Raw genomic sequence first — 15937 nt, 5'->3', positions numbered from 1 at the left:
AGTGTTTTATGGGCAAGAGGCATTAAAGCAGGACAAAAAAATAATGGAAGCCACATGGATAGTTTGTTCTTGCAAAACCACCATGCATGAAATAATTAAACATATATAGTGGAGCACAAACACACCAAACAGCACACGCAGACATGTGACTAGATGCATTTACATCCTCTATCTTTTTGCATATTAACTAATCAGACACTTCTTGTGCACACATACACACACAGGTATGCGCACACACTGTGGCTTTAAACATCTGGGAGCCTGCCTGCAAGGGCGGTGCTGCTGTCACACAGCATCGTGATGATTTGTGTGATCTGTAATGTATTTGATAATGTCATTAAAGGCCTGTCGTGAACCAGATGGGGCATATGGAATACATGTTAACTTGGAGAAACTTTTCAGGCGCAAGCATGGAGTAATATCCAGACTTAATTTGTTCCTATTTGTACTTACAGACACTACCAGAGGAAAAGGGGAATGACAGACAGATGGGAAAATGTATTTGTTATTCTTATTGTGAAGCAGCGATTTGCCAAGGTTTAATCGAGAGGTCGTTGAATTTGCATTAGCCACAAAGAGATTTGTACCTGTAACTTTCTGTGTGGCGCGTTGTGCGCACGACAAGTAAGGCAGCAGTTTTCTGCAGCACGAGGCCTCGGCGTGAGAAATTATGTCGTCTCAGTTGCAGTTTTTATCTTTAGGAGCTTGAGAACTTCTCTATATAGCTAGATTTGAGCTTGACGTGGGACAAGTGTCATTACGTAGCCCCACAGAATTGCTGCAGGCAGACCTGTCTGTGGCCATTACAGAACTGGACCTCGGCCAAGACCAAAACCTCCTATTCCCACTTTAATCTGTGGGAGGGAGGATGGATGGAGAGAGAGGGATGGAGGATGGAGACGTGGGTGGAATGAGCAGGAGAGAGAGGGATCGTGATGGGAGGAAAGTGTAGAAAAGTTGAAAAAAAAATCAGGAAAAAAGTAATGGAAAAAAGCAAAAGGTTAGGCTGATAGAGAGAGGAGAGACCGAGCAGGAGGAGGAAGAGAGGTGGGAGCAATGCAGGTTCATTGGGGAACAAGTGAGTGAAGGAAAGAGGCAGGCGGGGGGAAAGAAGTGTTCATAGGGGAATCATGGAGCAAAAGAAACAGGGATAGATGGATGAAGCAGGAGAGGGGGAATAATGAGAATAGCAGACAGGGGTGTTGACCACAAATCCCTCTGGATAGTTCAGAGGTCTCAGCAACACAGCCTGGAAAGATGTCAGGAGAGAGAAGGAAAATAAAGCGACAGAGTAGAGGGAGGTGAGGGAAAAGCAGAAGGGAGGGCCGTGTCAGCGCAGAGCAGGAGAAAAGAGTTTGTGACAAATGAAGAAAGAAAAGCTCGGAGAAAAAGCGAGAAAAGGGACAACAGGGGATATTACGAAGGTGCCGTGTGTCGTTTGGTCTGTGAGATTTGTGCATTGTTCCGCCACACACACACAGACACACACAGACACACACACACACACACACACACACACACACACACACACACACACACACAGACACACACAGACACACACACACACACACACAGACACACACAGACACACACACACACACACACGCGCTCAGATGTCAAAGACAGGTTACCTCCCCGAAGTCTCCGTGTGCGCCAGCATGTGCCTGTGTTTGGCCTTCTTTGATGGAACGAGATGAGATGGGGGGTGTTTTATTATTTTATAACTCAACGCATGCACATGCACACGACGCACACTCGGCACAGACATTTGAATAATTCAGCGCGTCTGTGCCGGCCCTCTCTGGCTGACTGACTGTGGCCTTGCGTGTTCTTTACTTTCCCGTGAGGTGAGCGCACTCGTTTGTCAGTCGCCTTTCCTGTAGTTACTCGCTAGATCTGATTCGCTGCCTTTTGCCTGCAAACCAGAATCTGCTACCCAGAACTCTATTGTTATTCAGCGGAGCAGGTGTGTGTAAATGAAGGAAAAATGGTATTCACTTCATGTCGGCCACCTTTGAGCTTCACTGAGAAATAAAAGTACTATTTGAAGTTTCTCTTTATGTTATTTTGTTAAGAGTATTTCTGTTTGCTTTTGTGTGTGTGTGTGTGTGTGTGTGTGTGTGTGTGTGTGTGTGTGTGTGTGTGTGTGTGTGTGTGTGTGTGTGTTGGAGACAGACAAAGGGGGGAGGAGCATCTGTTCACCCTACTCTTTGCCAGTATCAGCTTCCCTTGTCTTCTTACCTTGGTGGAAACATCAGCCCATTTACAAATGCAGACAGACTCTCTCACACACACAAACACAGGCTTAATAACCTGAGCTGGGCTGCAGGTGTAGTCCATTAGCTGATTGTTATTGAAGCCTTTTAGACTGAGACTGTTAACAGTGTATTTAGTTTGGTTTAAGACCTCAGGGACGCTGCGTATCCCCTTACACCTCTCTGTGGAGTCTCGCTGCGGAGCCACGACCTGGGAGCCGTTACGGGAATCTGATATTTTTGTTTGCATGTGTGCGCAAACTCACGTGTGTGTGTCATCTTTGAGATGTTTCATTCTGAAGTGTCCCTGCTCTTAAATTCACTTTATTATGAGACTGATGTGCGGGCAGGCACCCGTCCACACAATCAAAAGTTCACATACTTTGACTTTTAACAAACGTGGCAGCATAAAATATGGCCTACGTGTAGAAAAACATATTAAATTTTTAACAAGCCGGTCAGGTTATAAATATTTATGGGGCTATTTCTTACCAGGAGAGGCGCCTGACAGCTAGAATGGCTGGCCTCTAAGGTCTCCCTGTGTCCGAGCAGGTTAAATCCAGGTGTTCTGGCTTTCTCCTGAATCATCTCCCGCATGATTCTGAACTGATTCTGCAGTGTGCATGGTTTGTGTCTTAACCCTGTGAAGGACGGGCAGCTGTATCCCATATTTTTCCCAATATCAGCCAGGATAGCCTCCAGCTGCCCCGTGACCCTGCAAGTGGTAAAGATATAAGTTCACAGTCCTGATGAAGACAGTGACAGCAGTAGCTCAGCTGCAGCACGCGCAGCAGCACGCGATGCATCCCTGATGACCCTGAACGAAGCTGGTAACTGAAACAGTAACAGAACCAAGTTCGTGTCAAAGTTCTTGCTCACAGCTCCGCGGAGCCAAACACTGTTTGTGCAAACGTTAAGCTGCAAAAAAAGCTGCAGGTTAGACTTTCACGCAAACATACACGTGTGCAGAAGTATCCACACACACGTAAAAGTGTGTGTGATTGTATATGTGCCCACTGAAAATGTTTCAGTGGGCACCCTGGGAAATCAGAAAGCACCCGCCAGCCCCCAACTCCTCAGAGTGAGACTTCATAATTACACTTTTACACAGTGACACACACACCCTGACACACACACACACCCTGACACACACACACACACACACACACACACACACACACACACACACACACACACACACACACACACACACACTTGTAATTACAGTCTGCTACCACAATCCCATTAAGTCTTTGGGGCCTGTAGGCATTTTTCCATCATTTAACAGGTCACAGTTTCTAGTATGAATGCTTTTGTAAGGGCGTGAGTTCACAGAGGCCGACTTTGTGCTGTACACCCACTGGGTCACGGGTTCAATTCCCAGCTGGCCTGGTGGCCTGCTTCTGTTCTGTTCCAAGTCACAAACTCCTTTCATCCATATTTTGTCACCCCTGACGAGTCCTGCTGTTCAATGGATTGTAGACAGGAAGAAAAAAGTGATTTTTATCTTTCACACACACACACACACACACACACACACACACACACACACACACACACACACACACACACACACCTAAAACAAGGCAAACATCTATAAATGCGTAGCCAAGCAAGTAATTGCAATGCCTTTGGCTCTGTTGAACAAGGCTCACCGCTCTGTGTAATAAACACGCTATGATGTTTTCAGCATTAATGTAACATAATAGAAAGAGTGTTAAGGAAAAAGAGGCTTATTTGCTCCTGTAATGAAACAACAGCATGGATTATCTTCCTTGAATTTACAGCCGTTTATCATCAGCGAGAGACGAGATAGAGACATCGGAGAAAAAGACAGAAACGAAGGGAGAAAAGGAAATGAGAGAGCAGAACCCCAGCTGTTCTGTCCTGCTGGGAGACCAGCGGAGATGGCTGTTGGCGAGAGAGACTGTCAGATAGACAGAGATATAAAGCCTTGATGTCAAAGACAAAAAGGGTCCTTCTAGCTTGCATTCAGTTTCCTTTTATCTGAACTTGTGTGCTCAGAGCTCAGAGGGCACCGTGTGAGAGCAGAGACACATTACATGCATGTGGGGGGACAGTGGTGTCTGCACGCAGTGTGTTAGCGCATGCCGTGTGTGTGTTTGTGCATCGGGGGGTTACGATGTGTTTTTCTTCATGCTGTTTTCCTGCATGTGTGTGTGTGTGGTTGAGTCGAGAGGACGTGAGAAGAGGATGCTCTCCCACATACTTACGCCCGTGATTTATTGCACACTGCATGCCCTCAGAGTGTGTGTGAGTGTGTGAGTGAACCTTTGCACCCCTTCCCTCCTCGGTGAACAGTCACTTTATTAATTTTGTGGCTTTATGTAATCACGTAGAGGAGAAACATTAATCTGCTGCCTTTTCACCTCACATTAAGTTTCATTAAGTGTTGTCTTGAATCACAGCTGTGGACAGAGGCGTAAACTTAACTACAAAGCAAAAGATTATTGTTTTTCATCATGCCACGGTTTAAAGAAACTAGATGGTTGTATCATATGTGTCATCTTTCTACCACTTACAGTCAGGGGAAAAGAAAGTGCTCACACTTTCACTTCTTTCTTTTTTTTTTTCCGCCTGTCCCATTTGGTTCTTTAGCCATCAGAATTGTTGTCTGAAGACCAACAAGGATACCCAATGGATTTACTTTGCCAAATGGATCATCGTGGCATTGCCGTATTGGTCCATTTGGTCGATCTTTGTTTTTATTATTTATTATATTTTATTTTCAGATGTTACAGACGGGATAGACATGAGTGAGGGATAGGAAAGGGAGAAAGAAAGAGGAAGGAAAGGAAAAACAGAAGGGGAGAGGGACAGTGAGAAAGGGGGGGAGAAAAAAAATAAAAATCTCCTGGATCACCTGTTGAGAGAAGAATAGAAAACAAGCAGAAAAAAAACAAAGCAACATACTAAACACAACACCATCGCATTAATCTAGCTAAGTGTAAACAGCAGTAAATACTAAATATTCAATGTTGTTGTGCAGCACGCAGGACAGATGTGCTTCGAAGTAGCAGCCAAGAAAGGTGTAATTTGGGTCTACGAGCAGTGAACACCTGTGTGCATACCTGTGTGGATCAGCGCGCTTGTATTCCAAAGGTTTCTCCATGTAATGATCTGCTAGGGAGTGTGTGGGGGGGCCACAGCCCCGTCCTCCGGGGTGTGAAGCGGGTATGGAGGAGATCAAAACTCCAGACATCCAGAGGCCCCTCTGTTGGTCTTCCATGGTCTCACACTTTCACTTCTAAGAGTTTACATATCAGGACACAAATGATCACGTGGTCCTCAGCAGGTCAAGTGCATACAGCATCGGATTAATATCAACAATATTAGATTGTGTCATTATTTATTTAACAGAAATTAACCAAAGAAGAGAAAAAACTCAACTCAAATATCTGTGAGCTGATAAAAGGACAATAATTTCAGTTTATTTGGCCAATGTGTAAAATTAAATTAACAGTTTAAAACATTTGAAGGTTAATCCTGCTGTACAGAATAGCTGGGATTTAAGATAAGATAAGATAAGATAACCTTTATTATTATTATCATGTGTATGCAGTACTGTGCACGAATATTAAGCCGCCCTCATTTTCTGTATATTTTGCAAATATACATGGAAATACAGCAACAACTGAGTTTGTGCAATTCTAAATAGTCTTCAGGAGTCGTTCTCCAGGCTTCTCGGAGGTCATTCAGAGCTCTTCTTTGGTTGTTTCTGCCTTTTGTACCTTTCTCTGATTCAACACTGCTTCAATGATGTTGATGTCCGAGCTCTGCAGAGACCAGTCCATGACTGATCATGTTCCACTGTATTTGTTTTCACAGCACTGCCAGAGTATTGGGATCATTGTTGTGCTAAAAAAGGAAGCTGTTGGCATTCAGACACTCTTTACATGGTTTTGCATGTTGGATCAAAATCAGTTTTATCAAGATCTCCAACACCGGTGGCTAAAATGCAGCAGCAAATCACAAAAGAGCCTCCACCGCGCTCGAGAGATGGCTCTCGTAGCGTGCCGAAAGATACGACTTAAAACTAGTTCTTTGCTACATTGCCTCTTCTTGTTCATTCCCTGAAATAGACGACTTTTTCATGTGTCAATGATTCATAGGTCAGGATTAAGCAGCTTAAAAAACAAGCAAAAAAGCATTTCTCTGAAATTGGATCAGGCAAAAGGACGAGACTGAAAATGAGTGAAAAGCAGCCAATGTCCTTCAGGAAGCCGGAGAACTTTGGCTCAAGAGCATTTAAAAAAAAAGACAAAGTCTGGCTCATTGGAAGGAAATAAAAGAGAGATGACTTTTGCACATCGCTGTATGCAGCTCATAGAAGTGTGACTCAGCAATATCGGGCTGTCTCCCATTATCCTTACTGAGCTCCAGTTCTGCAGACGGACTCCAAACGTCGCACTTCTAAATGTTCCTTTCTGTCTGCAGGTTTTCCATGCCAACGCTGACGCCACGGAGGTGGTCCTCAATCGAATCCCACAGCCGGTCCTGGCCCGCTTCGTGCGGATTAAACCTCAGACGTGGAAGAACGGCATTGCGCTGCGGTTCGAGCTCTACGGCTGTCAGATCACGGGTAAGACAGATGGTGCTTTTTTTTCCTGCGGAGTTTCTCAGACTTTCTCGGGACAGGGGTCAACCTCCTCCTGGGATTCCAGCGAAAACACAGAAGTCAGTTTGTCAAGTGCAGGAATATGTGGAAGGTTTTTCTTTATTTGTATAATCTAATAATAAACAGGTTTGTAATTTGTCCATCCATTAACTCCTATTCATAATTCTGTTCATGCCGCCTTCTTGTCTTTTTCTCCTTTTCACATGTGTGCAACACACCCACCCTCGTGTGCACTCTTGCCCTTTCATATACATACACCCCTTCTCTGTCTCCCCCCCACACACACACACACACACACTCAGCCCTAATAGAATAATACTAGAGTGTGATGTGTGGGTGATAACATCAGAGAGTAACAGGCTCTCAGCTTTCATCTGCAGCCCTGGCAAACAAACACGATTTCAACCAGCATAATCAGCTCAATACTATAAATAGATAAAACTTAATTAGACTGTCTGTGTTTGTGTGTGCGTCTGTGCGTATATGGTAAAAGACAGAGAGTTTCAATCCATTTGAGCATATCTGTGTGCATGTGTGTCCCGCTCCACTGTATCATTATTAGGTTAGGGCCTCTCTCTGCTGCCATCGTAGCGGCCATTGAGAGGGACAGATATGCTCTTATCCAGGAGGGCTATTTCAGCACCCACACAAATCACAATCACACCGAAACAATATGATACTGAGTGTGTGTGTGTGATAGATAGACAGGGATGTGGAATATATCAGGTATCTTGCCTGTGTTTTTATTTTTTTACTCTATTTTAACACCTGAAATTGCATTATATATCACTCTGCCTTTTTCACTGCTTTCAGGAGTGAGAGCATATATAACCCCCGTTTTTTGGGGCATCGCCCTGCCTTTTGCTCATCCCTGCCACCTTGCGATTCCTGTCATCCATCATGAGAAAAACATTGAGTTTATATGCAAAGTCTTGACACTTTCAAGGCTGGTTTTTGTAACGAGGGATGTCAGAGTTTGATATTTCCGAGGCTCGTGGCGAGAAGCAGAAACTGTTCTGCTGCAGTTTCAGGGAAAATGTCCATAACCTGCTGAAAAAGCCCAAACATACCTGCTAATGGCCATGCAGTATCTTTTCTGAGCACACAGACATGCAGGCAAACACATAGTCAAACACACTGCCAGGGGGAATGTGATAATGCCCTACACAAGCCTATAAAGGCAGACATAAAGCAGTCAGTCACTGACATGTCATTAACTTAAATCACACTTTTATGTCTTCTGCTCTACTTTTTCCTCCGTCTCTCTCTCGTCAGTATGTTTTTCTTCCTCTGTCCTTCTTTTACCTTTGCTGACAGCCACCATTCCTTCTTCCAGCATCCCTTCTTTAAATCTTCCCGTCCCTGCTCTTCCTCCCTCCATCGCTTCTCCCTTAATCTCATTTTATTTTAGCACCGCAGCACTTATCAATCATTTATTTTTAGCACCTTTTACTATTTTTCCCAGCAGGGCTTGTGTAGCGTGTGTATTTGTAGAAACTACACACGTGTGCGTCCAGCTGTGCGTATGCATCAGCTAAGTAGCGCCTCGGCGCCGTACTTGTGAGACCCCGTTATCAGAAACGGCACAGTGGGAGTTTGTGTTCACCTGTGTGTGGGCGAAACATCAGAGCATACGTGAGAGGAAGTGGGCTTCTGAGAGACCTTTACTGTCCGACTGCTGTGTGCATGTGCGTGCATTTGAGAGCTGAAACTATTTCTGCTATGCTATCTGTAGAGGTGATATGCTGCACTCCTACGTTAAAGGAGCTGCTAAAATACACTGATGCAGGAAATAAGAAACACAAAATAAATGACACGGGAACAGCGTTTCCTTCTAGCTAATCGGTTTTCATGTCTGCTGTAGAGCTCGAAGGAGCCATCCAGCCTGGCTGGAGCTGTTGTTGTTTATTGTTGATTCATTATTTACCATTCTGAGGCACAAACGTCACGGCATTAAACATTCATCTCCGTGAAGACCTGAAGAATGTCACCATCAATCACCGTCAACCTTCACTGTCAGCCGGCTCTCTCTCTTTCCCACTTGCATCTCCCTCGCTCCCTCTTTCTCACCCTTTCCTATTCACTTGCTGCCTTTTCAGTCCATCTCCCCGTTTGACCTTTTGTCTATCTCTTTATCGTCCCTTTGTCCTCTAACTCCTCCTCCTCACCTTTGTCTTCCTTTCCTCCATCGCTCTTGTCTTCGTCCCAGATCAGAACTGGTCACTTTGGTTTTTTTGGTTCCTTTTGTGATTCTTCATTATTCATGGCAGTACCATATTTTGATGCTTGTCGGACTAAAAACCATTTGTCAGTGTAATAAACAGTATCCCTTTGATCTCCAACATGCTTTCATTAAGTGCTCCCATTTGAGAGTTCTCTGGCTCAATTCCCCATGAAGAATCCCCCTTTGGTAGGCAGGTTAAAATTATGCATCAACTTTGCAGCAGCAGGAAGGCAAAATAATGAAATGGGCTGATGGAAAGCAGCTCAAAGGCACCGCGCCGCGTAACACACAAGTTGTTGTTTGTGTCACAAACACAAGATTTTGCTCCCAGATTAGATCAAACAGTGTCGCCAAAATATTCCAGACCTGAAAGCGACGTTCATTTATGAAGGATTGTTAAAAGACAGATGCTTTGGTGTAGCAGGAGCCTGCAGACGGAGAACAGTCCAGCATCGTTTGAAGAATCATGAAAATATCAGATTATGGCCCGTTATGTCCAAATTACTTACCAGATACAGTCCTGTGCAAATGTGTCTTTGTATTTTCTGTCTTTGTTACTTTGTTACTAGCAGCCTGTCCCAAAATTCAACTAAAGAAATGTCTTTAGTTGGCTCAATAAAAAATAACAAAGTTTGACAGACATGAAATTGGATTTTTGCACTAACAAGGTGATTCCCAAAGTGCGATTAGCTGGAAACTTGGCATATCTCAGCCTGGTGTGCAGTGTGTCCTTAAAAATTTAAGAAAACTGGACCAAAGTGGCGGACTGAAGAAGAAGTGGTGTGTCCTGGACTGGACTGACTGTGGCTACAGGTCTGATGGAGCGTTGAATGCAAATTGGACATTTCCAGTTCAAGTCGTTGTCAGTATGTACGCAGGAGGTCAGGAGAGCAGTCCAACAGTGAGTGCCAGTGCAGTGAAGGCATATCCTAGCTGAAAAAACACACAGTGGAGCTTCAGTCATGGATGGGTCTCCCCAGGACTCGGACCTCAGCATTACTGAAGCAGTGTAGGATCATCCTGACAGAGGACACAAAGACAGAAACATCCAAAAAGAGCTTTAAATGTCCTTCAGGAAGCCTGGAGAACCGTTCCTGAAGATCCTCAGGGAAATTAGAAGTAAGCCTTTTTAACGAGGAAGGTGGTCGACATGTGCTGTACCTTTATCCCCAACAATACTGCTCCAGATGGCTCAGTAACCCGAGCTCTGGAGGGCCGGAAAATTTGTCTAAAACGATGCATGAGCACTCAGGTATCGGAAACCCAGTGGAGTCCTGGGTGGCATCCGTGTTTGGACGGGTGGATTCAATCTACCTGAGGAACTTAGATGCCATAGAGTGGGCCGAGGAGTGATACAACACGAGGTGTGGTGTCCTTTTGGAATGTCAAAAGAGGGATGTGGAGATACAGAAATTCTTTTATTGCTGCCATATAATCTGCATCATTATAACTGCATTAATAACATTCTTTACAGCATCATTCCATTTAATAATATTTCTTACAGATACTGCATTACAGTTGTTTATTGAAGATGTCCATTTGAGGATCCTTCCATTATGTTAACTTTTATTACAAGTACGGTTAGAAGTATTTTATGCACATTGCATATCTGTGCCTATTTTGAGTTGATGTTCGGTTCATTAAGGGTCTTAAGCTTCACTGCCGTGACTGTCCAGGTGATCCATGCTGAGGGAAACTAGAACATAGAAGGATAACTGCATGCTTACAGTACATATAATACATATAATCTAGGAATAGGCCTGAGCAGAGGCCCAAATGTTTCCAGCTTCTTGTTGCAAACCTGTTGCATTTTATTCTACTTGGTAACAGATGAGCAGAGTCAAGAATTAGCCTCAGAGACCCTGAGGGCTTAAGATTATTACTTGTATGGAAGGTGTTATCAAAATGAGAAGTTCTATGTCTGTTTATAGCTATTAAAGATGTACAAGATGTACGATTAACTGTGACTAATGTCAGGAACCTATTTTAATCTGTCATTGACGCCATGGGGGGGGGGGCGTGTACCCCACTGCTTTATAAGTGTCCACAACATGTATTTTGGTCAGAAGACATATGTTGATGTTTTCTCCGGGCTGTTAATAAACTCAACGTTTGATTGCACTTTTCTGGGGCCTCCGTGGTTTGTGACACTGCTCTGCATTGATCGATTTTGCGACATACCAAATATTGATTTTCAAGCGTTGTGCAAACTCCGTTGTTGCCCTATAGACTCTATTTCCATGTATGTTTGCATATCGTTCAATAAGTTGCTGCAGTTGTTTCTTATGAGCGACATATAAAGAACCGAGTGCTGTATATTACTCCAGAGGATTTCAGATTTTTAGCTTCCGGGCAGCCTCTAATATTACATAACTAGTTTCATATGCAGCATGAAATTCCCAGCGGTAAACATACAGTGAGCTGTAACAGCAGAGGACAGGAGAGCACATCACTGCATCAAACTTTAAATTCATAAAATCAACCATTTAGCACCAGTGTTGTTGCTGCTTTAATGTTTTTAGCTGCTGACTGATGTTTGAGGCACTGAGTCAGAGGACGGGAATGTTTTCCAAAACGTTCCCAAACTGCTTTTCTTTTATTAACAAAACGAAAAGAAATGAGGGGTATCAATGTTTGTTTTGTGCACTGATTGTAATAAGCTGGCAGAATAAATAGAAATCATCTTTCCTGCCTTAAACTTGATAAAAAATCCTCAGCGGTAGCATTAAGCACTCCTTCCTCTCTGTGTTCTGATCTATCAGATGCCCCCTGCTCAGAGCTGCAGGGCATGTTGTCTGGGTTGCTTCCTGACTCGCAAATCACTGCGTCCTCCATGAGGGACATCCACGGCTCCATGGGGGCCGCCAGGCTGGTGGCCAGTCGATCAGGCTGGTTTCCCAACCCAACGCAACCCATAGTTGGAGAAGAGTGGCTGCAGGTATGTCGCTATAGCCTAGCATCATTCATCTGCTCTGTCTTTTGATTTTTTTAAACTGTGTGTGAGCGGCGAGGGGTGAGCTGTCAATCACAAGGAAGCCACGACGTTGACCAAAACCTGCTTTGTCATAAATTTTACTCTTAATGGCAGCACAGTATAGGAACGCACTTCAGTTTATAACGGAGAACACTTGAAACCAGACACTGAGACCATAAACGTCAGAACATCAGAAAAGGTCGTCTGAAGTGATAAATCAAGCGGGGGTGGGGTCAGTTTCCCAGAGACTTGTTTTTGCAACTAAAGGAGCCATAAAAAAGCATCCACATCTGTCTTTTATAATGTAATCTACGGTTTGGTCAATCAAATACTGCAGGCGGGCTTTTCCACACCTGCACTGGCGATCACAACATCCACCGAACCCACAAAATTACTGTAAAATGACACACGTGACAACAGCAGGGTCTCTAAACACTGATGGAGTTTTCAGCCATCGTTTAGATTGCATTTGTGAACTGACCTTGGTCATGAACTGCTATTGAATAGAAAGAAGAACCCATTTCCAAAGGCTGAATCTTATTAAAAGTTCCCCAATGGAAAACCAACGTTTGATTGATTATATGCTCGGGAAAGTCACAGTTGCCACAATGGGCAGGGGATCTGGAAATTGATCGGTTCCATGGCGCAGAGGGCGAGTGAGCAATAATAACTTTGTTTAACTTTGTTTTGTGTGCTGTAGGTGGACCTCGGTGTGCCCAAGATGGTGCGTGGCATTATTACCCAAGGTGCACGAGGCCTGGAGGGCAGTGCGGAGAACAGAGCATTTGTCAGGAAGTACAAACTGGCTCACAGCTCGAATGGCAAAGACTGGACCTACATCACTGACAGCAAGACTGGGTTTGCTAAGGTAGAGGAGAACACACACTCTCTCCTTGTTTTTGACACAAACGGGGGCCCCCTCTGCCCTCTGGTCCGCCGTCACTTCTCACTCATTTGCAGTTATTTATAGCCGTCTCTCAGCCGAGCCTTTCCCCCCGTCTCCCTCTCTTTCTCCTCGTCTTTGTCTTTTTCATTCTTGTCATTTTTCGCGAAAACGCCGCTTTATTACAGCCTCGGCTCCGGTAATAATTCAATTTAATCACCTCGCTCGTCATTCTTCGTGCTTCTGTGTCTTCCTCTCCCCGAGTCCTGCGCTCTCCCTCTCTTCGTCTCTCATCCTCTATTTGTCTCTCATGGGTGTTAATTAAAAATGTCTTTCCTGCATCACCACTCAGCACTGCTGGCGTCTAACGCACTGCGAGACGGGCACTTTAAACTTTGTTCTGCTTTCTGAGTCTATGTCTTAAAACGCTTTAATAGTACTACTGAGTGCCTGGATTTTCTCCTGATGCTAAAATCCTGTTTTCTCTCACCTGCCTGTCTTTTTAAATGAGCGTCCTGGGAAATTCATCTTACGGTTTTTAAAATTTCAGAAATGGGGAACACAGAGGATACAGTTCAATTAATGAAACCAATAGTACAACTTTCACGGCCCACGTTTTTTGAAAGGATCGCTGTAGTCTTGTCTGTATGAAGCTTGTAATAAATCTTGTGCTTTTGCCAGAGGCTTCTTCTGCCTCAAAGACGATTTGGAAATCAAAGGAAACATCTTCTGTCTGTTGTTTTTTTGACACATGTCGCTCTGGGCGGGGAAACAATGCTAGTTAGTGTCTTATTTATCAAGACTTCCATTTTTTTATTGGTTTCTCATCAGGCGGGATAGTGAAATACCAACACTTGACTGCCTCCACTGGATTTTCTGTTGTTTTAGGAATTTTTTAAAATGGTCAAACAGATTTGGGCACCAGGCAAAAATGTATTGCTGACTACCTTTGAAACGATGTCAAAGAATTTAGCATCAAATGCAGTGAAACTGTTTCGTGCTCACCTTTCACATTCTTCCTCAGATCTTTGAGGGCAACGGCCACTACGATACTCCCGAGGTGCGGAGGTTTGACGAGATAGTGACTCAGCACATCCGAGTCTTTCCAGAGAGATGGTCGCCCGCCGGGATCGGCATGAGGATGGAGGTTCTCGGCTGTGACCTGCCCGGTAGGAGCGCACACACGTGGATGATAGGACAAACTACACACAGATGAAATAAAGTTGCATGCGTGGATAATGCAGGAATGAAAGTGGAATACATCTGCACATATACGATAAATTAAACGATCATATTTCAAAACCAAACACGTGCTCTTTAAATCAGAGATTTTTGTCTTTGTCCTCGTCGTCTTTTTATCTGCCCTGTGTGTGGCTTTGTGCTCTGATATGTACGCACGCTACAGCGACACAGTTTTCCTGGTGCTGGACTTGGATTTTTTCACTACAATGCCAGAATCTCAGCTTTAATTCAAGGATTCAAGCGTGTCATATGAAACCAGATGTTACATTTTAAATACTTGATGGCACATTCTTTGTCCAGAACCTGTGGACCTGCAAAAATGTGTCAGTTGCTTTCACTGTATTTGTGGGTTATCATCCATCTGTACTGCCTGTCCAGGCAACTTTGCTGTATTTGGTGGAATATGAGCAGGAAGTTTGTCCCTACACTTGAGAATTCATCCCAGTGGTTCTTTCTTCTTATGCATCATCAGTAAAGACTGGTGGCCCATCATTATGAAGGGTGCTTCCAGATGGGGTTTGTCTTGCTTTTGATACTGAACACTGGTTTGCACCTTGTGCTGAACCTTCTGCATTTCCCTCTTCAAGTCCTCTCTGCATGATGCACTTGGATAATAACACGCTGACCTCCAGGAGAGTACTCTTTACCCGGCAGTGTTTCTTTATCTATCCTGAGATCATTTGCTGAGCTTTACATGTAGCTGAAATGACTATTGAACCCTTTATGTTTCCCAAAGCAGCTCTTAGGCTCTGAAACTCTTAAACTTAATAATAGCTGCACTGTGATCTTTGGTTCTTCCCTCTGTTTGCTTGTGAAGAGCTCTGTGATTTTCAGAGCAACTAAGATAACAAACCTGTGTGTGTGTCCAAACAAACGTACATATATATGAATAACTGTAGTATTTGTGCTTCTGTCATGGATTCTCCAACATATCGGTTAAAGTTAATCATCTTGCTCTGCGGGAGGGTTTTCCACATGTCTGGACGGGGATTAACATGTCTAGGTCATGGGACTTTTACTAATAGTGGCCAGCTGTGGACTATATTGTGTTCCCAGCCCATTATGTTAGCAGCATGTTGCTAGTGTGTCGTGAAGGATTAGGTGAACTTTGGTGTTTTCCTTTTCCTGTTGTGTTTTTTAATATTTTAGCGGAAGCCGTTGTTTATCAGGAGTGCTTCTTAGTGTGCAGTGTGTGTAAAGTGATGAATGTGGACCATTACTCTGTGTGCCACTTTACTGAGCTGTGTAACTACAATTTATTATAATATGCTAGCGTTGCATGGACCTTGTTAGCTGTGGCAAGCATTTTTTTTTCAGCTCGACAATAATTTAAGCATTAAAGCAATCCATTGTACAAACCTGACACTTTTTTTCTTCTGCTTAACTTGAGCAGTAATAATGAGCTGTTTAAATTTCCACTAGATGAAGCAGAGACAATGGATCCAATGTTATTAAAGCTGGGATGTTTGAATGCATGATAATATGATCGTGTCCGTTAGATAGCCAGTTATTACACAGTAATACACAGTAACAGCAGTTGAGTTGTGTTTTCATAACCAGACCTCTGAAGACGAGAACAGGAAATGACACGTACCTGTTCCCAGTGGACACGAAGGGAGTTGTTGCTGCGACCGATGGCTCCAACTCTGTGTCTCTGAGCACGTGTGTGTCCATTTGGGTTTCCAACAGAGAGAGAGGGGGGAACCCGAGGGGAACGTTA

General features: G+C 44.0%; 1 protein-coding gene across 3 annotated transcripts in view; it reads left to right on the top strand.

The window, feature by feature from the left end:
- Positions 1-15937, top strand: part of LOC146691358 (neuropilin-2-like) — a 97272-nt gene that overhangs the window by 42880 nt on the left and 38455 nt on the right. For all 3 annotated transcript variants that reach the window (XM_085434743.1, XM_085434741.1, XM_085434742.1), the window contains exons 8-11: positions 6714-6858; positions 11881-12056; positions 12793-12960; positions 14000-14144. In XM_085434743.1, coding sequence (XP_085290869.1) covers positions 6714-6858; positions 11881-12056; positions 12793-12960; positions 14000-14144 — 634 coding nt within the window. The remainder of the gene's footprint in view (positions 1-6713; positions 6859-11880; positions 12057-12792; positions 12961-13999; positions 14145-15937) is intronic.

Source organism: Copadichromis virginalis, linkage group LG16 (genome assembly GCF_057382275.1).
Source record: "Copadichromis virginalis isolate Kocher_CV1m ecotype Utaka linkage group LG16, C_Virginalis_male_GT1.1, whole genome shotgun sequence".
NCBI lineage: Eukaryota > Metazoa > Chordata > Actinopteri > Cichliformes > Cichlidae > Copadichromis > Copadichromis virginalis.
Note: the sequence above shows the minus strand (reverse complement) of the source record. Positions and strands in the feature narration are given on the sequence as shown.